At 40.9% G+C, this 25,108-nt stretch overlaps 1 protein-coding gene across 3 annotated transcripts in view; it reads left to right on the forward strand.

Moving 5' to 3' along the window:
* Positions 1 to 3,672: 3,672 nt before the first annotated feature.
* The window catches only part of evi5l (ecotropic viral integration site 5 like), a 50,712-nt gene continuing 29,276 nt past the window's right edge, over positions 3,673 to 25,108 (forward strand). For 2 of the 3 annotated variants that reach the window (XM_085277267.1, XM_085277269.1), the window contains exons 1-2: positions 3,674 to 4,097; positions 21,468 to 21,859. In XM_085277267.1, coding sequence (XP_085133393.1) covers positions 21,618 to 21,859 — 242 coding nt within the window. In that variant the 5' untranslated portion in view covers positions 3,674 to 4,097; positions 21,468 to 21,617. Of the gene's footprint in view, positions 4,098 to 18,002; positions 18,091 to 18,804; positions 18,863 to 21,467; positions 21,860 to 25,108 lie in introns of all 3 variants that reach the window. The other variant, XM_085277268.1, reaches the window with a different exon arrangement.

Below are 25,108 nucleotides of genomic sequence, written 5' to 3' on the forward strand. Positions count from 1 at the left end.
GTTAGGTCACATTTCCATATATAACTGAAATTCAAGATGTGAATGTGAATTTGGGGGGAATAGAGGACACTGAGACAATATTTGAATCTAAATGTTTATCACTTTACATTTGTACAGTCCAATTAATCATAGTTTAACTATAAAGTGACAGTTTTGTTAGTCTATTAAAAACCGGGTGTCTCTTGGAAGGTAAAAATAACAGAAACTAACAAAAATAAAGAAAAGAATACTGGGATTATTTTGATTACGTATTGTGTGTTTGTTCACTTGAGTGTTTCCCTGGAACCAGGTCTGCCTTTCCATAGGCAATGTGCAGAATCTCACACCATGTAATATAATTATTTTTACTTCATACACTATGTACGGACTTTCTGACCACGTCATGATCCACCTAATCCCCGCGTACAGACAGAGGCTGAAGCTCTCCAAACCTGTCGTGAGGACCAAAAAACTGTGGAGCAACGAGGCTGTGGAGGAGCTTCGCACGTGTTTGGAGACCACAGACTGGGACACAATGAAGGCTGCTTCTAACAGCTTGGACAAGTTTACGGACACTGTCACCTCCTATATCCACTTCTGTGAGGACAGCATTGTGCCATCACGCACCAGGGTGAGTTATAACAATGACAAACCCTGGTTTACTCCTAAACTCAAAAAGCTGTGGCTGGAAAAGAGTAAGGCGTTCAGAAGCGGAGACAGGGACTGCTACAGAGAGGCCAAGTACAGGTTCACTAAGGAAGTGGACATTGCTAAACATCAGCACTCTGAGAAGATGCAGCAGCAGATCTCAGAGAATGACTCGGCCTCTGTGTGGAAAGGTTTTAGGAATATCACAAACTACAAGCCTAAAACCCCCCACTCCACTGATGACTTGCTCTTAGCCAACACCCTCAACGACTTCTACTGTCGTTTTGACGAGCCATCAGGCAGCCTTCACACCTCCAACGACCCCAACAATAGAGGCACTTTGGACACTCATTCCCCCACCTCTCCCCCCTCCATAGAGCCATCACCACCTTCAAACTGTTTACCTGCAACACCCGCCCCCTCACCCCACACAAAAGAGGATTTCACACCACCTCCTCCGACCACAACTCTTCATATTCATGAAGCAGATGTGAGGAAGCAGTTTAAGAACCTGAATGCTCGGAAAGCTCCCGGCCCAGACGGTGTGTCTCCTGCCACCCTCAGACACTGTGCAAACGAGCTGGCCCCAGTGTTTTCTGGCATCTTCAACTCCTCACTGCAGGCATGTCATGTGCCTGCCTGCTTCAAGTCCTCTACCATAATCCCTGTCCCCAAGAAACCTAGGATCACTGGACTAAATGACTACAGACCCGTGGCTCTGACATCTGTGGTCATGAAGTCATTTGAGCGCCTAGTTCTCTCCCATCTCAAGACCCTCACGGCCCCCCTCCTGGACCCCCTGCAGTTTGCATATAGAGCCAACAGGTCTGTAGACGACGCCATCAACATGGCCCTACACTTCATCCTGCAGCATCTGGACTCCCCAGGAACCTACGCCAGGATCCTGTTTGTGGACTTCAGCTCTGCCTTCAACACCATCCTTCCAGACCATCTCCGAGGCAAGCTTTCCCAGATGAATGTGCCTGATCCCATCTGCCGGTGGATCACTGACTTCCTGACGGACAGGAAGCAGCACGTGAGGCTGGGAAAGAATGTCTCGGACTCCCGGACCATCAGCACCGGCTCCCCTCAGGGCTGTGTTCTTTCTCCTCTGCTCTTCTCCCTGTACACCAACTGCTGCACCTCCACCCACCAGTCTGTCAAGCTAATCAAGTTCGCAGATGACACCACCGTCATTGGGCTCATCTCTGACGGGGATGAGTCTGCCTACAGGAGGGAGGTTGAACGTCTGGTGTCTTGGTGCAGCCACAACAACCTGGTGCTGAATGCCCAGAAGACAGTGGAGATTATTGTGGACTTCAGGAAGCACACAGCCCCACTCCCCCCCATCATCCTGACTGACACCCCCATCACCTCTGTGGACTCATTCCGCTTCCTGGGTACCACCATCACCCAGGACCTGAAGTGGGAGCCCACCATCACCTCCGTCATCAAGAAAGCCCAGCAGAGGATGTACTTCCTGAGGCAGCTGAAGAAATTCAACCTGCCAACACGGACGATGGTGCAATTCTACACTGCAATCATCGAGTCCATCCTCACCTCCTCCATCACCGTGTGGTACGCTGGAGCCACTATCAGGGACAAACAGAGACTGCAGCGTGTTGTGCGCTCTGCTGAGAAGGTGATTGGCTGCAGACTCCCATCTCTGCAGGACCTGTACACCTCCAGGACTCTGCGGCGTGCAGCCCGGATCTCAGCTGACCCTTCTCACCCTGGACACAGTCTGTTTGACCTGCTCCCCTCAGGCAGGAGGCTCCGGTCCATTCGCACCAGAACCTCTCGCCACAAGAACAGTTTCTTCCCCTCTGCTGTGGGACACATGAACAATAAACACATGACCCTACGCTGTGTCACTGCATCATTTCATGTCTGGCACTGATCACCACCTGCACTCATGTATATATCTTTCTACGTAGCACTCATAATTCTTACTCTCATGTATATATGTCTGGCACTGATCACCACCTGCACTCATGTATATATCTTCTACGTAGCACTCATAATTCTTATTCTCATGTACATATCTCATGTATATCTCATGCACATATCTTTCTTTCTACATAGCACTTTAATTCTTATTGTCTGCACTGAAGCACCGCAGCAAATTCCTAATGTTGTAAACCTCAACATCTGGCAATAAACCCATTCTGATTCTGATTCTGATTCTGATGTGAAATGTGCGTGTGTTTTTATTGGCAGCATTGGTAGCAAAGCTGTAGCAGAATTCTCAATGGGGCTATTGTGATTCAAAACTGGCAAGTCTCGGCCAAAGATCTGGCCCAGATGATCTAATCTTGGCTCCTTTTTTCCAGCTTTAAATGCTGTATTACTAACCTCATCTTAAAAGCAACTGCACTTTGATCGCCCCCTTTCTTTACTGAGTTTACATTCTCTAATCAGATCTTGATTGAATCACATCTTGATTGATTAGTTCACATAAGTTCACATTCAACTCAGGAAAGTTAAGGTGTTGTTTCTAGAGAAACAACTAGATGTTTCTCTAGTTGTTATTTAACAGAATAACGTCTCCATACAAATCATTAACATCTCAAATACAAACTAGACTAGTCAATACAATAACTAATAGGTTAGTTTAAATGCTACTTACATATGAGTGATGCATCAGCACTTATAACCTCCAGCACATTTAGTTTTGACAGTTTACATTATACTTATTATACTTATTATTATTATTTTTATTATTATTATGCACTCTCACTATCCAGTAACAGGTAGCTGCTTCTGTCGGTTATAAGATAATCAAAAGTATTACCACAAATTAGTTGAAACAATTACATGTTTTTTATTTTTATTTATTTATTTTTTGTCAGATGATGAATAATATCGTTGCCAAATACCGATAAATCCGTTTAACTGACACCGCTCTGTGACACCTGCGGAGCCCGCCTTCTAACAGAATAAAGCTCCTCGGTGATTGGTTGTATACGTTGTCCTTCCACTGGAATCCCGTAATTCGGCCCTGCCATTGGCTCGTGGCGTGTCGCTCTCGCCTCGTTCCGCTGTTTGATTGGTTCGCCTTACCTCGAGCTCAACCTGAAGCCTAAGAACGCCAGCCATTCTGTGTGATTTACTTGCAATGATTGATGCATCCGTTTATACCACATCCCTGCTGAGCCGTTGACTACATCACACGGCTGTCATGGTTATTTCAGTGGACGCCTCCAGAAATATTTTTCTCCTCTAAATTCGGTTCGCACGCGCACGTCCCCTCTCACCGCGTGCGCTGCCTCGCGACCAGCGAGCGAGAGACGCGGCGCTTCCTCCCCGGTCGAACGGCGGCAGGAGGATGGCACTGTGCTGGACGGCGTATTTGTCCTCGGTGGTTTATTAAGATTTTAATTAGCCGGTAACACACGTTTGACGTTTACGACAGACCGGCTTGGGAGCGACGCTAAACACACCGCTCCGATTATGGAAAAGGAGTGCAGGTAAGCGTTAACGAATCTTATTTGTTTATTTGACGGTTTTATATTTAAATTAAACATTAGCGTTTTCACGAGCAGTCAGTTGAAGGGCTTGCGAGCTTATTGGTTTATTAAATGCTATGATAACTGAACGGGCCGACATCAGTAGCAGCCGCTGCTTCCAGGGTCTGCTCCATTTGTATCAGTGAAAAAAATCCACTGTACAACATGCCAGCGGAGACGCGGCCCATTCATTAGCACATAAACCATATTTCTTGCTAATGCTTAGCACGCTGCTGGTGTGCCATGTTTATATCGTCTTTTCCTCAATGTCCCGTCCTCGTTTCGTGTCGTTACACAATCATGTTGCCGTAGGAAGCCGGAACATTTGGTGCCGCAAAGCGAGAGGATGATGTGTCATTTTGGCCACAGATGTTGATCCAGCCGAGCCATGAGCCGACTGCAGAGCATGCAGGCCCCTGTAGTCCAGGCATTCTTAAGCAACAGCAGCAGGCCAGGATAATGAGCTGTCATGTCCAAACAAACCAGGCCAGTAGATTACAGGATCTTGGAGTATGAGTTTGCAAGATGGGATTATAGATAGCAGAGGGACTGCTACAAATATCTCCCTCCAGATGTTTACTGTACTGCTCATGCATGCCCTCTAACTACTCATCATAGGTGAATCCGGTTGTTCTTGCTGTATTTATCTAATCAGAGTGGGGTTAACAACTAAATCCCTTGTAATGTGCTTGACTGGCTTTACTGCTCTTACTACAGGCGAGTTAAATAACTCACTACTGACTCATGAGGGCAGATATGCTGTATAATTTTAAAAACCCAACTGTAATAACAAAAATAGAGAAAGGGTGGGTCGTTGCCCTGTACCTGTGCATGTGCAATGACAATAAAGTTGAATTCTATTCTATTCTATTCTATTCTATTAAATACACCACACGCCTCACTAGTCAAGAAATTAAACAATTCTCCACCCTTCTTCCCCCAAGTACTCTTTCTTATCTTTTTTAAGAGGGCAGACAGTCCAAGGATGCTCCATGAATGAGGGCTTGCACTGAGTAATGGGTGAATAATGGGCTTGTCATGTGTTGATGTGAGATTCAGTGAGATAATGTTTATTTTTACCTGTATAATCCACTCACTGTGCAAAAGCCTTCTCACACATTTTGCTGTCAAGGAAACCGGTATCAGATTCTCACATCCTGGTGACCTTGTTTTTTAAGCGCAAAGGCCTGAAACTTCATCTTTATCTGATCCAGCAAAGAAATAGAAACAAGTGACTAGTACTCTGTGACATGCAAACACACCCTAGTTCTTCCCAGCCAATCTTTTCCTTTGCGCTCTGCAACTGACACTGCTTCCTCATTATCTGTGTAAGACTGTGGTGAGCAAAAAGGCTCCGGGCAGTGTCTTAAAGATAAACAATCTCAGAGATGTGTGTACACCTTACATGTGTGCATTTGTTTAATGTGTGTAGCAAGAACAAGAGAAGGGCTATCACCTCACAGCTTTGTCAGTGTACTATACAGATTCTGTACATGCTGCCGTCCAGGGTTATTGTTGTCTGCCACTGTGTGTGGTTGTAGGAGAGGACCATCAGTAATAAACAGGAGCCCCATGTGTGTGTGTCCTCACAAGATGGAAAGATTGATTTTTTTTTTTTCCTCACGCCTGAAACAAGACTGGTCTTTAATGACTGGTCTCAGTAAAGATGTCTCTTCTTTGAAATCTTACGCTAAAGCAAAACATTTGATCTACTATAGTGTCTTAATGCAACAACAGCAGCATAGATTAATAATAAAATAGTGACATTATGATATTTTTTTAATTTTTTTGTTAACAGTTCTATTCATTGATTCAATGGGGAATCATTATTATCATATATGCGCAGTTTCTCTTCAGATGGACTTAATTTTTTTCATGTACAGGACAATGATGTTTTACTCAGTGTTTTACTCCCAAGGTTTAACTGCAGCTTTTCCTCACACTGTAGATGTTTTGTTCGCTGATTAGGTTAGAATGCGGTGCTGTGCAAAAGTCTTGTGTCACTCCTTATCTCTTTATATTTTGCTGGGTAAATTGGGAAGTGGCTGTGGTGAATAATAGAAACATAAATGAAAATGCAGTATATGTTTGCATAATTCTAACGAACTTGAAAGTTGATATTTGATATGGTCACCTTTGTTCATCAACAATGCCTGAACCCTCATACGCTCTTCTTTTGATGTTGGCTGCCTTTTGTTTTGATGATCCCTCACTGCTTCAGTAATGTTGATTTCTGGGCTCTGAGTCACGTGCTACTCCATACTGCCCTTATTTATGTTAGTTTTTGCGGTCCTTCTTTGTTCTGAGTGCACCTTAATTTACTGTTACACACACACACGTTGCATGCAGGGTGGAGCTGACAGAGACAGATGAAGTGAAGAACTGTTAACACGGCTGGTTACAACATCTTACATTCCTGTAAATGTGGTAAAAGCTTCCAAACACGTACTTGCCTCTAAGATACAAATGACAGTGACTTTTCTTTGTCGCCACTGTCTTTTAGTCATACCTGCTCACATTGACCACAGTTGCAGTTAAATTGAAACTACGGCAAACATAAAGAAAAGCTGTTGTTGTAGCCAATGTGAAGGGCCTCCAAACTGCCTTCCTTTGCTGTTAGCTAACTATGCTCTGTTGCCGCTGTGTAGTGTAGTAAACAACATGTAGCTCATCATCACCTATATCCTATCCAGCTTTACAAGTAAGGATTGGACTGGTATGTGATCCAAATATCAGATCACGGCATCCCCAGATGCAATCCATGCAAAATGTGATTAAAGTGTAGATTTATGGTATAGTAATAATAACAGAATAGTGTTCCTTTAAAATACTCTGTTTGGACTGATGCTTGGGGTTCCTGCTTGGTTTGCTGGCTGTCTGTGTTTATGGTTGCCTGGCCATTTGCATGGCACTGCACTTCATTTCTTTTGCTGACACATGGAAACAGGGAGCTGCTTGATGACCTGACTGCTGTGGTTCAAGCTCACTATGACTGCAGCTCCTCCTCAGCCCTCCTCTGTCTGGTTTATTGTTCTCTGCAGATTTGTAACTAGATTTGTGTTACCCTGCAGGTTTCACACAGACTGAATCGTGATCTCATTTTCATACTGCTGCTGCACTTGGGATTTATACCAAAATGTAAATTTGACTTATATACCGTAGGGCCATATTTATCAAGGCTTGTGTACATGAAACTATATTCATTCATTCACCTGTTTGAATAGTAATTTGATGTAGCTTCTTTGGCAAAAAGAATACCAAAAGAATATGTTATTGTTATGTTCATGCCTTTGATTACCAGTATTTATTTATTTTTTTAAACATGGGGTTTTTCTGTACAAAAGATTGATGCCTTGCAACTGAACAGTTAATGTTTAGCTGTCATTTAAAATTAACACGAGGGAATGATTTACCATAGTATGAACCTATGAGAGTATGATTAAAAAAAGTGAGATACTGACATATTATGAAATCCATGTCATCACATGGGGCTCTTGCTGTTGTATAAAGTGGCACCGTTTGTATTTAAAGCCTTAAATGGTCTACCTATCAGCATATCTACAGGGTAGAAATAGTTATCCAACACAAGTTTTTAAATTAAACACAGCTGTGTTTAAGTTAAAAACTTGTGTTGGATAACTATTTTGCAAACTCGATAAACAAATATTTAGTCCCTTTACATAAGTAAAAGTTGTAATTCTACCTTAGTATCCTTTAGTGCATCTGTTTTCAAATCAAATATATATTTTAAGTTCCTACAGTAAAAACATTCATTAAGAAAAATGGCCCTTTTCAATCTTTATTAGGGGAGCTGAGCAGTCCTATGCTCCCCCTGAGCTTTATTATATTTCCATTTTCCTGAGAGACTTCAGGCAGTTAAAATTTAATTTGAGAAAATTTAACAAAAAAAAAAAAAAAAGATCAAACAAATACAAATTTCCAGCAGCAAACAGCAGATGTTTGTAATCAGAATGGGTGATTAAACAGCTCGACAACTGATTAGTGCTTCTGACGGCACTGCTGGGAAAGTATGAAATCTTTAAATAATGTAATGAATGCAACAGGAAAGCAAAAATAAGTCAGCGACTGAAAAAGCTTAACCACCAACTGGCTTTAGGCACGCCGTGCCAAGCCGTGAAAACATGCGTTTCCTTCCACCCCAGCCTCACAGCAGGGATGGTTGTACTGAGCTACACATCTGTGATCCTGTGAATCTTTGCGGGCTGGAGTTCAGCTTCACTCCTGTAGTCTGAAACAACTAGAAGCTTCATTTATTGTTGACTTCACACCTTTTCAGATCTTCTTTAGGCTAATGGACAGCTTTCTCCTGCTTCACAACATTAGTGTCAGAGAGGATTCTTTTGTTGTGAAAGCCTTTGAAAGAAGTCATTAGTTTAGCAATCATTGCCTGATTGTCACTGTTCAGTACATAGCTTTTTGTGTTTACCTGTATGGAGAAGAAATAGAGTTAACCATTCAGTTATTCTCGGTCTTACCATCTTGTAGTTCACTTTTGACATTATGGATGTTTTACTTTTTTTTTTTTTTCCAAAATATTGATTAATCTGACCTGTTCAAATCTGATCATTCAGTGGCACAAAAGAGTCAGCTGTGACTTGAAGTCAACAGTAGGTTGTATGGATGGCCATTTCTAGACAATTTCCTGTCACAATGGCACTCAGGGGAACCAAACCTTCTAGAAAGGGATACTAATTACATTTAGAGCAGGAAACCATCAGTCATAGGAAGTGAGCAGGGTCAGTAGACTTTGTGAAGTCTCAAAACAATATTCATTGGCTTTGTTAGTTAATTTTCCCCAAATGTGTCTCCTCCTCATTTACAGTGGGGCAAAAAAGTATTTAGTCAGCCACCGATTGTGCAAGTTCCCCCACCTAAAATGATGACAGAGGTCAGTAATTTGCACCAGAGGTACACTTCAACTGTGAGAGACAGAATGTGAAAAAAAAAATCCACGAATCCACATGGTAGGATTTGTGAAGAATTTATTCGTAAATCAGGGTGGAAAATAAGTATTTGGTCAATAACAAAAATACAACTCAATACTTTGTAACATAACCTTTGTTGGCAATAACAGAGGTCAAACGTTTACTATAGGTCTTTCCCAGGTTTGCACACACAGTAGCTGGTATTTTGGCCCATTCCTCCATGCAGATCTTCTCGAGAGCAGTGATGTTTTGGGGCTGTCGCCGAGCAACACGGACTTTCAACTCCCGCCACAGATTTTCTATGGGGTTGAGGTCTGGAGACTGGCTAGGTCACTCCAGGACTTTCAAATGCTTCTTACGGAGCCACTCCTTTGTTGCCCGGGCGGTGTGTTTTGGATCATTGTCATGTTGGAAGACCCAGCCTCGTTTCATCTTCAAAGTTCTCACTGATGGAAGGAGGTTTTGGCTCAAAATCTCACGATACATGGCCCCATTCATTCTGTCTTTAACACGGATCAGTCGTCCTGTCCCCTTGGCAGAAAAACAGCCCCATAGCATGATGTTTCCACCCCCATGCTTCACAGTAGGTATGGTGTTCTTGGGATGCAACTCAGTATTCTTCCTCCTCCAAACACGACGAGTTGAGTTTATACCAAAAAGTTCTACTTTGGTTTCATCTGGACACATGACATTCTCCCAATCCTCTGCTGTATCATCCATGTGCTCTCTGGCAAACTTCAGACGGGCCTGGACATGCACTGGCTTCAGCAGCGGAGCACGTCTGGCACTGTGGGATTTGATTCCCTGCCGTTGTAGTGTGTTACTGATGGTGACCTTTGTTACTTTGGTCCCAGCTCTCTGCAGGTCATTCACCAGGTCCCCCCGTGTGGTTCTGGGATCTTTGCTCACCGTTCTCATGATCATTTTGACCCCACGGGATGAGATCTTGCGTGGAGCCCCAGATCGAGGGAGATTATCAGTGGTCTTGTATGTCTTCCATTTTCTGATGATTGCTCCTACAGTTGATTTTTTCACACCAAGCTGCTTGCCTATTGTAGATTCACTCTTCCCAGTCTGGTGCAGGTCTACAATACTTTTCCTGGTGTCCTTCGAAAGCTCTTTGGTCTTGGCCATGGCGGAGTTTGGAGTCTGACTGTTTGAGGCTGTGGACAAGTGTCTTTTATACAGATGATGAGTTCAAACAGGTGCCATTCATACAGGTAATGAGTGGGGGACAGAAAAGCTTCTTACAGAAGACGTTACAGGTCTGTGAGAGCCAGAGGTTTTCCTTGTTTGAGGTGACCAAATACTTATTTTCCACCCTGATTTACGAATAAATTCTTCACAAATCCTACCATGTGGCTTCATGGATTTTGTTTTTCACATTCTGTCTCTCACAGTTGAAGTGTACCTCTGGTGCAAATTACTGACCTCTGTCATCATTTTAGGTGGGGGAACTTGCACAATCGGTGGCTGACTAAATACTTTTTTGCCCCACTGTAAATGAGGAGGAGACACATTTGGGGAAAATTAACTAACAAAGCCAATGAATATTGTTTTGAGACTTCACAAAGTCTACTGACCCTGCTCACTTCCTATGACTGATGGTTTCCTGCTCTAAATGTAATTAGTATCCCTTTCTAGAAGGTTTGGTTCCCCTGAGTGCCATTGTGACAGGAAATTGTCTAGAAATGGCCATCCATACAACCTACTGTTGACTTCAAGTCACAGCTGACTCTTTTGTGCCACTGAATGATCAGATTTGAACAGGTCAGATTAATCAATATTTTGGAAAAAAAAAAAAAAAAGTAAAACATCCATAATGTCAAAAGTGAACTACAAGATGGTAAGACCGAGAATAACTGAATGGTTAACTCTATTTCTTCTCCATACAGGTAAACACAAAAAGCTATGTACTGAACAGTGACAATCAGGCAATGATTGCTAAACTAATGACTTCTTTCAAAGGCTTTCACAACAAAAGAATCCTCTCTGACACTAATGTTGTGAAGCAGGAGAAAGCTGTCCATTAGCCTAAAGAAGATCTGAAATTTTAAGTGGGGGAACTTGCACAATCGGTGGCTGACTAAATACTTTTTTGCCCCACTGTATACCTAATACCATAGCATGTTCAAACTTGACAAATCTGGAAAACCTCTGCTGCACTATATGCACATAAACACTCATTGATATATACTGTGCAGTCGATACATGAGAGCTGTTTGGAGCGCAGATTGTCATTACAATACTACTAATGACGGTGGATGATGTCTGCAGGAGTGTCAGGTAGCTGGTGAATATAGACTCAGATTCACTGTTGAATATCTCTAGCAGACGGAAGACAGGATTAGAAAGTATATTGGCTTCACAGATTCAGTGGTAATTAACAACTAGACAAAGCTTTGCCTGGAAGCGGGAGGGAAGCTGGATTTTATGACCTTGACGTCATTTGATTAAAAATCAGTGTACACAGAAGTTAAAAATAGTGACTGAGCTGTGACTTCAGTTATATTCATGAGTTAAATGATCACCCAGAGACAGAGTTTAAAGTAACAGCATGTCTTACTTTTCAGACATTGCACAGAAGTACGCTCCATAGAATGTTAAAATCAAAAATAAGAACATCCCCATCTTACAATGGGATGTTTTGAGCAGTGTGGAGACCAGCAGCAGTCACAAGGATAACGGGTACAGTAGTTGAATAGCGTGCCAGAGAAAAGTCCACGTGTCAGAAGCTAAGCATGAGATCATGTTGGGACAGCGAGGAGGTTAGCAGCTACAGATTAACAAGGGTCATGCTTGTTGTCACAGCAGGAAGACTGTGACAACTTGCTAATTTTTGTGTTTGTTTTTATTTTGTTTTTGTAAATCTTGATATATTTTTTTTAGCTTTGTGTTTTTGTGTTTTTCTTACACCTCCAAGTGTATGTATAATGTAATTCCTCTAAGGAAACTGCGGATCCATCTGTTTATTACTTGATCTCCTAAAGAGATCAAAAGAGAGCATTTTGTTTTTGTCACCCTCCCTATTATAACTGCCTCAGGGTGGATCAGTGTCAAAGTCGAGCCCAGATGGGGACTGTGAAGACTTTTTTTTTTTTTTAAGCACTAATGTTTTGTTAATCGTAAACATCGTAAAGTAAGGTTCCCATGCAATATATGCATATAACATTGTAAATGCAAATTCATGTTAAATCACGGGGGGTGGTGTGTGTTTGTGTGCAGAGGACAGTCAGAGGGGGAGATAATGGCCCTGTCTGTTTGTGTGGACAGTGAGAGCTCGGAGAGGATGCATTCAAGCATAGACTATGCACAATGCCATAATTGTACACAGTGACGCGGTGGTGGAGAAACTAAACATGTGCATCACACAGTCGTTCACATATTTATCAACAAATCATTATCGAGATAGGATTTTATAAACACAGGTTACAACGAGTGTGGAGAAATGCCACGGCACAACTAAAAACTATCCTTTCATTTGGTGCACACGCATGCTCAGAAAAGCAAATATAAGTGAAATACCATCACCACCACTTATTACCTTAATACTCTCTGTTCTCTGCAGTTCCATGCCCACAATGACATTACTGCAGGCCTGCAGTCATATACAGAACAACAGCCAAGCTCTGAAAATATGGCTTGTTTTGCTTTGCCAGAGACCTTCACAATGTCACTGTGTGTGTGTGTGTGTGTGTGTGCGTGTGCTTGTGAGTGAGAGAGACAGAATGGGGCAGGGGGACTTTAAATCCTGCATGACTCACACCTTTTACAGTGTGGGTTGACCACAATGACACGGCTGAATAGTCCTTTGTAGTACTGAAAACCTCTCAAACGTCTTCTCTGTTATTCCTAAAAGGCAGTCCCTTTAGAAGATGCTATAATGGCATGTAGAATATTTTTAATGCAGTACATTAACCCAGTATTCAATTAATCTAAAGACCTCTTTATTAAGTCTTTATGTAGTAGTCTAAGCTTGAGTCGTATTGTTTGGTCAGCAATAATTTAAGCCCAGCAGGGCTTAAGCCGAAGGAAAATCTGGCGTGGATATTTGTCCATATCGCTGTAATAATAGCAGTTTGCTGTCCATAAAGAGTCGGCATTGAGACATATATAATTTAAATATTCTATGATATACTTTTGTGTCTTTGGTGCAAAACATCAAAGCTTGGCCAGGATAGTGAACACGAGCCCTCTGTATTCACCTGCTGCTTGCTGGGAAGCGAGAGCCAGAGGCTAAAATGCCGCAGGTATCTTGTAGAGTTATACATTATGTCAATAACCGAGCTCACTTCAGTCTTGCTGCTGGGGTTGAGGCTTAATTGACAAGGCAGTTTCATCAGGTGCTACACCAGTCTGTCAAATGAGTTTCAGAAGAAAAGGCAGATTGACATCATCTTTTGATTGTTACAGCAAATCCTGTTAAATCAAAGTGATTGTATTTCAGATTGGGTTTTTTTGGGGTTTTTTTTGAAGAAGCCCTTTTACAAATGTGATTGGTTTCATAGGCTTGTTAATGGCTCTTTTGATTGGGCTGGTTAAGATGCATGAATGTGGGCCTTGTTTCTCCCCATGCACTGTTCAGACAGTTATGCTCCTCTGCTTTCCTCTCCCCTCCTGCAGGCTGTATTTCTGCTTTCCTTGCTGTGTATGTCAGCTTCATGTGCTTCATGTTTTTCAGGCCAATGAATGTTTCTCTTTAATTTTAATGCCCTGTGACAGAGCTGAATTTCTTTATTGCGCTGTTTTGGAGTTTTTGGATGTGAAGACAGTTTGATCTGAGTCAGTTAGATATGATAGTTTTAATGAATTCACTACACCGCTGTTGTTCGTTGGGATTAAACTGACTATGAATAGACGGATTATACAGATTATTAGCTGACCAGGTGTGTGTGTGTGTGTGTGTGTGTGTGTGACACACACATCTATAAAGCAAGCTTGGGAGATCCAGAGGAGTCAACTGTAACCATTTTTAGCCACTTTACAAAGCAGCACTACTGCTAATGTTCTGCACAGACACACTGTGTCAGTCCCTTCATTTCTGCAGCCCAGTCCCACACCACAAAATGTAATGTCTCTTGTTAGTCCACAATGCAAAACAGTTTATTTTCAACTTAAAGACCTGCAAACTGTGAGATGCATACCTTTTGGGTTTTTTTGTTGTTGTTTTTGGTTTAGCTTGTTGTAAGGACAAAACTCATCTGACATCCTATCAAAATGCAAAGTGCAGCAGAGTTAATGTTGTGAATGAGCGTCATCTTCTCCTAACCCAGACTAATTAGTTTTTTGGTGCTTTTTAAATGGAGGTTCATTTCCCCACTTGGTACGGTTCATTTGTGCAGATGCAAACAAAGTAATCAAATTTGGGCGCAGACCAAAACAATTGCAGCGAGAACATTTGGAGACAGTGGTGTCAGTCCAGGTCCAAACAAACTCCAGGCACTGAACCCAGTGGCACGCTGCAAGTTTATGCAAACACCTTCTCATAGCCAGTATGTATCTCAGATGTGATAGAGTACCAAGAACATGCGGAATGTAGTAACTAGCCCTAAAATGAACCAAGGGCTCACTAGTCCAAAATTGTCCAGAACACAGCACCTTTTCATGCATTTATTTTTGTTGCTTTTTCTGAGACACATTTGGCCAGTAAATGGACACACCTGGTTTGTAGTGACTCATTTTGTTTTGGAGTTTTCTCTGTGAAAAGAAACTTAATCACAGGAAAAAGCTACAAGTACTCATGTCCTGATTCTAAAAAATTTACAGAGAATTTGGGTTGTCAGATAGTCAAACAAAACGGCAACTAAAATGTAATCTTAAAGTCATGCAAAAATAAATATAATTCTACCACACACGTGCTCTACAAATGTGTAGCATTTGAGTGAAAGTGGGATTTTTACACACATAGAATAGTTTGTATTTGTATATGTGTTGAGTGAGTATTTGCTTTGCTTGTTTTCTTTGATATGGGTAAAGATTTTTACACTGGCCTTCCATAGCCAGATATCTTCAGACATATTAGGATGAAAATGTGGGAAATCCAAGGTCAAAATGTGCTGTCTAAGAGAAGTGGGAATCATTGTTACTGTGATAAAAAGCATTTTGATTTATTGCTTCAAAATAGGACTGTAAAGCAGGCACACTGACCAACACTGCTATTACAAGCTGTCATAAATGTTACATTCACCTGGCCTGCTAAACAGTTTGTATTACAGTCATCTAGCTTAATTGAAAAGGTGTCGACTATTGTACTGTTAAAGGTATTTTGAGCTTAAAATGGCATTCAGCAGTCGCTTTTGTTACTTGTTTTGAACAAGTAAACAAAAGTCTTAGTTTTACATAGCCTTGTATCGAGTAGGTCTGCACATAACGTAGGTGATGAGATTGTGTTACTTTTTTAGCTTATCCCAAATTGGAAGCTTTGTTGAGCTAAGTGTGTTGAGTTTTAGTTTAGTTTAGTTTTTTTCGGTTCAGTTGAATGAACGTTAGCTTTGCCATACTTGGCTAACATCCTCTGTATGTGAGATGAGATCTTACAGTATGTTTGCACTACTCCCCAAGTACTTTACTTTCATATAATATTCCTTACAAATCCCACATGTCACATCTAGAGCTGGGCGATATGAGATTTTTTCATATCACGATATGTTTTTTTCATTTCAGGCGATAACGATATCTATCACGATATAAGCCAAATAACTTGTAAGAATTTGTAAGATTTAAATGTGCTGTTGCTCACAAGTAAAATGTGAAATAATCAGCAGCTTGTTTTTATTTAAATATTTATTTCCCATAATAAGTTCAACAGGGTAGATGTACTTAAGGAACATGAGACTTTTTCAGATAGATAAAGGCAAATATTGCAAACTACACAAAAGGCAGCCGCTAAAGCGTTTAAGTTTCAAAATAGAACAAATGAAACAGACTAAATTGTCAATTCCACTTAGAAACAAAATATTAATTCTAAAAATAAATCTTAGTTTGTTTTACAGAAGAACAGACAAAACTGACTAACTTTTGTCAATATCAAATAAACTGAGAACTAAAAGGAAATTCTCAATCTCTCCTTGTTGTATAGCTGAGCTTTTCAAACAGTTTTAACAGTTACTTTAGTCTGACAAAAGCCGAATGACGAATTAGCGCTTCCAGTCAGAGACTGAGGCTACGTCCACACGTACACGGGTATTTTTGAAAACGGAGATTTTCCGTTTTCGTTTTAAAAAATAATCTCGTCCTCACATAAAGGCAGAAATGAAGGAAAACGCTGCTATGAACATGCCAAAGCAGCAGGTGGCGCTAGATTCCTAACCGTGCAGAAATGTTGGCCAATCAGAAGTCTAGAAGCCTCGGTGGGAAAAAGTAAACAAAGCTGGGGCATAGAAGCAGAACCGAGTCGTATGTGTGGAGGGACAGTAACTGTGTGTATATGTAAGCATTTAAACACTGCAGAGAGTAGAATTAACAGTAACAGTATTGTAGAAATTCATTTCACCGAAACAATAACGGGGCGCACAGTGTGACGCATGCACCAGTTTATTGTATTTCCAGACTTGCTTTCGGCACAATTTACAGTGCGCGCTACTCTGTTTTTTGTCAGACTTGAAATAGCCGAAATACCTTCAAACTACGGAACTTCTATGGCTCTTCCGTTCGACAATCTCTCCGGCATTGGAACCATCATCTGTTTTCTCTTCGGTCACACTCGGTTGATTTTTCTAGTCGGCACACTCATTTCCTCCATTACGCGCTGGCTGCTTCCCAAACAAACACACGTGCGGCTTGGCACTTGTGCTGTACGTAACAAGTCACGCGACGTGACGCTGCGGCTGTGATTGGTTCAGCTCTGCGCTACTTAATTTGGATTGGCTGACCTTTTTTTTTTTTTTTTTTTTTTTTTTTTTTTTAAGAGGACAAGAGCGGCGAGGTCTATCGCGATAGCTTAATTTCTCTATCGAGTAAAAGTTATATCGCGATACATATCGTTATCGTTCTATCGCCCAGCTCTAGTCACATCCATATGCTTCATGTTTAAAAAAATAAATATGTCCATGCATCTAATTCAAATGTGGATGATACTTTTCAGATTTTTTTATTTTTTACTTTGCCTGATCCCTGCTTCCACCTTGGGTTTACCAACTTCCTACTGTGCGACTGACGTTACCTCGCTAGAAAAATCATTAAGCTCAATGGCACCATCTGGTGAAGTGAAAAAGTAATTGGTTTTATTATTCTACTGCTGACAAGTTACTTTTTATTTGAAACCATATGATATTGTATCGATATCTGGTGTCTTTGTTTCAACACAGCATCGCCATATGTTATATCATTCGATTGCTGTATCGATTGCTGCTTTTTTTTAATTACCCAGGCTAACATTAGCTAGTAAAATATTACGTTTATGCCAAGCTTGTGCTTTGTAAGGTCCTTATCGCTGAAAGTATCAAGCACACAAATGCACATGTAGCTTCTTTTTCTTCTTTTTTTTAATCCTTTATTAAAGAAATTCAACTACAGCTCAAAAAGCATGATTGCATCAACAATCTGCTGAATGATGAAGCCTTTTTTTTCCTCCTGGGAAATCACACCTCGGTTTATCTTATGAAGAATTCAATTAAAAACTGCCCTCAGCAGGGGCGGAGCGTGGGGGTGGCTTACTGGGCTTAAGCCCGGGTTGTTTTGTCAGAACCAGCCATACTAAGGAGAGCTTAAGTTTGACCAGGTACCAAAGCAAATCATTCGTACCGTACAAATAATGTAAATATGACGGTGAATCACGAAAGATTGATATCAAACTGATCACTTGACCAATATTACGTTACTTGCTCTTCAAGTGAATCAACAAATGGCGAAATGAAAAGCCGAAGAAATGCTATTTTTTTTAGAGAGTCTTAGCTTACGTGTGTTTATTTCATATTTTCAGTTCTTACCCTCCCCGACTAAATCGGTTTCAGTAATGCACTGAAATATAAGACTGGACATTAGAGGCTTCTTTCAAAGAAAAAACTCAGGTAAATGTTATTTTATATATTATGCTTTGTATGTTGTTCAGTATATTTCTATGCAAAACAAGAGGGATTTCAGTACACAGCAGGATATTCACATTTGTAACCAGATATTTACATACACTTTAGGGAGAAAACATAAAACATTTTTACTGTACAACATTAATTTAGAGTAAACTTTTGTTTTAGATAAATATTGAAATGTCTTTTGAATTAGTTAAATGTCAGAATAAAGAGAGACAGAGCTGTCTATTTGTTATCACTTTCATCAAATTTAGGAGTACATGTACACTAAGTTTATTGTTAATTAATAAGAAAGCTGCAGACGATTCCATTCTGAGCTGAAGAAGCTTCTGATAGGTTAGTAGAGTCCATGTGAGTAAATTGGTGGCACAGCTGTGGATGCATATAAGGCAAAACACAGAGCCTGTTTCTGTGACATGGGAACATCAAGAGATGTCAACCAAAACACCAGGAAAAGAACTGTGGAGCTCCATAAGTGTGGCTCAATTTTGAATACAATTTGGTGTCATTTACAATTAAGAAACACAGATAGGTTCTCTCTTTACTCTTAAAGTTAACAAATATGTTTTTTATATTTATCAATCTAAAAAAATAAACATTTAGTCTGATTTGATGTTACAATTAAAAAAGTGTTTGTGTTTTTATCTGAAGAGTATGTAAATATCTGGTTTCAACTGTATATTTGATGATTGTCAGCACAAAGAGGAAGAGAGAGGAAGAGAGAGGAGAATGAGGACAGATGGAACAAGAGCAGGTGAGACACACATGTTAGTCAAATGGTTGTTTACCAAAAGTATCACCGTATCATAGGTCCTCATGTATCTCGTACCTAGTGTTTCTTTTTAGGTTTACTATTTTTCAAATTCTATATTTATTAAGTTTTGCAGCTTGTTTGCACAACAAGGCTAAATAATTATATAAACTTTTCTCAATCTAAATAGTGGACTTTGGTAGAATTAAAAAATAAGTGTAGTGGAGGTCTATGATGATTTTTAGTGCTACTATCATCTAGTTCTGATTCTGGTTCTGTCTTGGTTAAATCCTAAGTAGTCCTGATTTTGAACTGTTGTAGTCCTGTTTTAATTCTGGATCAGTTTTGGGTCTGGTTGAATTGGGGTTTAGTCCTCATGTCTTGATACAGCCCCGATTTTGTTCTGCCTTGCTGCTTAATTAAAAAACTAGTTTAAGGTGTCCTGCACATGTAAATGGTAAATGGCCTGTATTTATATAGCGCTTTACTAGTCCCTAAGGACCCCAAAGCGCTTTACATATCCAGTCATCCACCCATTCACACACACATTCACACACTGGTGATGGCAAGCTACATTGTAGCCACAGCCACCCTGGGGCGCACTGACAGAGGCGAGGCTGCCGGACACTGGCGCCACCGGGCCCTCTGACCACCACCAGTAGGCAACGGGTGAGGTGTCTTGCCCAAGGACACAACGACCGAGACTGTCCAAGCCAGGGCTCGAACCGGCAACCTTCCGATTACAAGGCGAACTCCCAACTCTTGAGCCACGATCGCCATGTGATATATATTTTTCCCTATATGAAGTCATTCTTTTTTGAACAAAACTCAAAACAGAGCCTATTAATCTTTCAGTCATTTCTAAACTCCCCCCCCAAAAAAAAAAAAAAATCCCACATGCATACTACCCTTTAGGTTCTAAGCCCTGGGTGTTTCAAATGTCTGGCTCCGCCTCTGGCCCTCAGCCTTCTGTTCCAAACCAGCGGTGTCAGCTGCTCATAAACTGTGTGAAATCTGAGTTTATCTCTCTGAATTTACTCTGTAATTCATTTGATTTGTTTAATAGTCTGGTTTTAATAAATTTCTCAGCTGCTTGCAGTCATTTTGTGGCACTGTTTCTGAATGTAGATGAATGTGTGACCATGTCTTAGTCCTTCTGAAAGCTGTGCAGTGTGATCTTAACCGAATAACAGTGTAACAAGTAATTTGCAGTAACTTTTTATTGTGATTTTTTTTTTTCTTTTTATATGCTGACAGGTCAATTCTTCCCTCTGATGGAGGAAAAAAAAAGTTGTGATTATGTCTGTGTAAACCACATTAGAGCACTCAAATCTGTGATAAAGAGAAAATTAGCTTCATACTTATTGATTTCTGACTCAGAAACTTGATTATTACTATAACTCATTGTTCTACATCAGACTTTCAGCTTCACCTTCTTTATCCTTCATAGAGCAATGACATGAAATTTACACCCCAGGGGCCAAATCAACCCAGTAATAGGTTGCCATCTGGCCCGCAAACAGTTTTCTGTTTTACTAAATGAAACTGACTGAAGAGGATCAAAGCTTTGTTTAATGTTGTGTTAACTCTTTTCAATGTAACCACAGTATTTTTACCTGTAGCTTTAGAATAGATAGAAATGGATTATTAGGTGTGGGTGACATAGCCTCCAAATTATATCACTATATTTCAAGGAAATTCTGATAATATTTCTGACAGTAATGGGAGAAAACATTATTGGAAGCACTTTTTGGTGCTTCCAGCTTACAGGCAGTGGTATTTAGTGGTATTTATTAGTGTGAATAAAAATAAAGGACAGTTTCCATCCTTCTTTTCCAGTGAGTTAATGCCATGTTGACAGAGTACCTGATTCAAAGGGAGAATCTGTTGCTACAAGGCACCAGCAGCAGCAGTACAGTGCAATAGCAGTGACACATTAAATTAAGAACAAAATTAGCCTTCGTACTATTTTCTTTGTAAACTTTAAATCAAATTTGCATAACTGCTAAATACTTTAACAGAAAAGTAACTTAATCATGTAACTCCTGAGGAGTCGGCACAATAGTGTGAAAGTTGAAAAATATGTTGTACCTGGAGTGTTTGATCTTGAGTTGAGCTTGTTAAAAGCTGCTTAAAGCCCACACATGACCAGCTAGCATATAGCTAGCATGTCCGCCTTCATAGACTAGATGTTTTTGATGGTGTGTTTTTTGCCTCAAGTGATGAAACAAGTTTGTTGTTTCCACCTTTAGCAGGAACAGTTTTGTTGCATATTTTGTAAAACGTTGAGCTTTCTTGGAGGTTGTTGTAGTAACTCCCTGCTCCTTTTTTACTAAATTGTCATCAGAGAGTCACACTTAGCTCTCCTTGTTAGTAATGCCTGGTTTATTTTTGTAATTGTGTGCACTAAGGAGCATAAACGCTTGATATCGTTTGATATCATGATATGATACTTTCATATCGCATCATTATACTGGTATTATCAGGCAATATAGTATGGCACCTGTGTATTAACTTATCAAGTTAATAATAATGACATGAACTAAACTATGTTTGGTTTTTATTTATTTAGCCTTTGCTCACATACATTTCTTTTAATTCTTGGCAGGTTTGAGGACCTCTGATCATATAGGCTTGCCTGGTGGCCAATCAGGCAACAGCCAGGCTCACTAAGGAGGGAGACATACAGTGAGACTGGGAGACGTTTTTTTTGAGCACACCAGCACTGCTTTACCCACCTCACGCCAACCTCAGCGTCATGTCTATCCCCAGCGGCAGCCCGGAAAGAGAGGGCTCTGGTGGGGCTCCCCCTCAGCTGGAGTGCCCTTCCTCCCCACCTGGCATGGATCCAGATCCCTCATCGAATGGCAGCCCTGTGCTCAGCCCAGACTCCTCTTCCCACGATGCAGTGCTGTCAGCACCTGCAGCCTCCCCAGCAGACTCCGAGAACTTGAGTCCTGATGAATTAGAGCTGCTAGCCAAACTGGAGGAGCAGAACAGGTAAGATCAGTAGTTGTCATTGTTGTGTTAAGCTTTTAAACTGAAAACACAGCAGTTTTTTAGCTTCAATGTGGCCCAGGATTTATTAACTATTTGACTTTTTTTTCTTGTATAGGAAGCCAGTCAAATCAAAGTCTTTGTAACAAACCTTGTAGCACCATATCAGACTAAAAAAAAACAAAACAACAACTGCGTGAGAGCTGCAAGTTTAATTGCAGTTTTCACAAGAAAATGAAAACTGCATGTTTAAGAACCCTGTTTATGTTTGATGCACTGATTGAGGCATGTGCAAAGTGTTATAGCAGCACAGCATTGTTATCAGAATGCAGTAGTCTCTTTTTGCAGAAAATCTTCCCCAAAAAATCTGCTTCTGCCTTGATTTAACACGGAGATGCCTGAAGAGATTCGCCTGTTCACAGGGAGATGAAGCTGAAAAGACACTAAAGCGTATTGCATGCCAGCAGTTATGACTTCACATTTGGCACACACCACTGAGCACAAGGACAACAGTGAGGATGAACTGCTGTTAGAGTCACCAGGCAAATCTAATAAAAACACTTAAAAAGATTGGCAACTTTGGCCCAAAATAAGCATTTTTTTTTCCTCTGCAGATTTACTCACTATTACATTGTCAATATCTGCCTCATCTCACCTGAAACTCTGAATGAATGTCTTGGTAATTGAAAAATTGGAAAATTACTATTATGTTCATGCCTGTGAGTGTATGTAAACTTCTTACCACAACTGTAGATACTGTGAAGGAACGAGCTGGTTAGGCATGAAGTCACAGAGCAGTTACAGAAAAAGTAGATTTTATTTTATCTAAAATTGCCAAGAAAACCCAACAAATTTTTACAAAAGTTAAAATATTTTTATGAATCTTTGAAAGAGATCAAATAAATAGCTAAACTCAAGTTGTGTTATATAATCCCCTGTTCAGTGTTGGGAAGGTTACTAAAATGTATTCCACTACAGATTACAGAATACATGCCCCAAAATGTATTTTGTAACGTATTCCGTTACATTACTCAATGAGAGTAACATTCTGAATACTTTGGATTACTTAATAATATATTATCATGCTTTTTACAACTACATGACTGTTGTAGGTTTCCTTCTAATGGAGCCTTAGCTTGACGCTCCGCTTGGTCCCTCTTTCCTTATCCACAAAAAACAAAAAACGAGAGATTGCGAGGTCAAAAAACCATATGGCTCCACTCTCCTCTCGCCCAACTTCCTGTTTTCTGCACTATCAAAATAAAAGCATACATTTCAAATTAAACTGCATGTAGGCTTCTACATTACCGGCCCCTAATTGTTATCAATGTCTTTGAAACAATTACTACAAAATCTTTAACTTAAATGAAAAGATCTATGGCTACATCACTTAACTGAACTTCAACTATCTTAAAAGAATCTTCTTTCACTTTCCTCCCCTCAGAGGAAACTAGTTCTTGATTTTCGAAGAGTGCATCAATTATCTTCAGCTTCTTGCAAAAGGCACAGCTTTGTAACTGGTCGACAAAGCTCATTGGTCTTGGTCTTTACTTTCACCTGACGCACCAGACCTTTCTGGTCTGGAAAGGTCTCTACGATTCTTCCTAGTGGCCATGAATTTCTGGGTGCTGTGTCATCTACGATCAGCACAACATCACCAACATGGAAATTTCTCTTAGGTGTAGTCCATCGTTGACGCTCTTGGAGCTGCATGAGGTATTCCTTGCACCAGCGTTTCCAAAAAATGTCTGCAAGATATTGGATTTGTCTCCACCTGCGATTTACATACTGGGCATCCTTGTTGAAGATTCCTGGGGGTAATTCTGGCTTAACCTTCAGCAACAGGAGATGGTTGGGTGTTAAAGCCTCCAGGTCATTGGGATCTGGATTCTTCGGCCACTGATCTTCTGAGCAGAATAGGAAACTTGGTCCCGAAAGCCAATCGCCACATTTTAAGAATGCTGCAACAGTCTGTCCTCTAGAGACATGATCTGCTGGATTCAAAGTGGTATTGACATATCTCCACTGCCGAATGTGAGAATGGCTCAAGATTACTGAGATCCTATTAGAAACAAAGGTCTTGAATCTTGTGCCTTCACTATTCAAGTACTTCAGCACAGCCGTGCTATCTGTCCAAAAAACAGATTCATGCAGTTCTACTTCTAGTTCCTTCTTTAGAAGTTTATCCATCTTCACTGCAACTGTTGCGGCAATCAGTTCCATTCGTGGGATGGTTGGACACTTCAAAGGTGCAACCCTTGCCTTTGCCATTACCAAGGTGGACTGAGTCTCGCCACTTGCATTGCGCAGCAACAGGTAGCTTGCTGTGCCATAAGCGTCTTCGCTTGCATCAGCGAAATGATGCAACTGCGCAAAGACTGGTGCACCAAACTGCTTTGACTTGATGCTCCTGTCAACTCCAAAGTCGTCAAGCCTTTGCAAATCTGCAACCCACTTATTCCAGCTCTTAATGACGTCCTCCGGTAGGTATTCATCCCAGCCGTATTTCCTCCGACATAAATCGTGCAAGATTTTTTTCGCACACAGAATCACCGGAGCAACAAATCCCAGTGGATCAAAGATGGAGCTGAGAAGGGAAAGCAGTCCTCTTCTAGTGTTCGGTCTGTTTTTAAGGTTGATCTTGAACTTGAACTGATCTGATTCAGCACACCACTGAATTCCCAATGCTCTTTCCATCGGCAAATTACTCTCGTCCGGATTCAGAACTTTAAATCCTTGTGCTCTTTCTTCATCAGGAATTGAGTTGAGCAACTTTCTGCTGTTGCTTGACCATTTTGTTAGTCGAAATCCGCCTTTTGCCAACATGTTCCTCAAGTCAGAACACAGGGTGATTGCTGCATCTTCCTCTGCAATTGACTTAAGACAGTCGTCCACGTAAAAATTTTTCTTGACTGTCCTTGCAGCTTCTTGACCAAATTCCCTTTCGAAATCAGTAGCGCATTTCTGAAGTGCAAAAGATGCAACACTTGGCGAAGAGGTGGCACCAAAGATGTGGACCAACATTTTGTGTTCTGCAAGCTTCTCCTTGTAATTCCCATCAGACCACCAAAGAAACCTGAGGAGATCTGTATCTTCCTTGCTGACTCTGACCTGGTGGAACATGGCCTCCACATCAGCCATTACTGCCACAATCTCCTGTCGAAACCTCAGGAGGACTCCCACCAGTGAGCTTGTCAAATCCGGTCCCTGCAAGAGATGCTGGTTCAGCGATGTTCCTTGAAAGCTTGCCCC

This window comes from Mchenga conophoros, linkage group LG6, assembly GCF_057382185.1.
Source record: "Mchenga conophoros isolate Kocher_MC1m ecotype Shallow Benthic linkage group LG6, M_conophoros_male_GT1.1, whole genome shotgun sequence".
Taxonomy (NCBI): Eukaryota; Metazoa; Chordata; class Actinopteri; order Cichliformes; family Cichlidae; genus Mchenga; species Mchenga conophoros.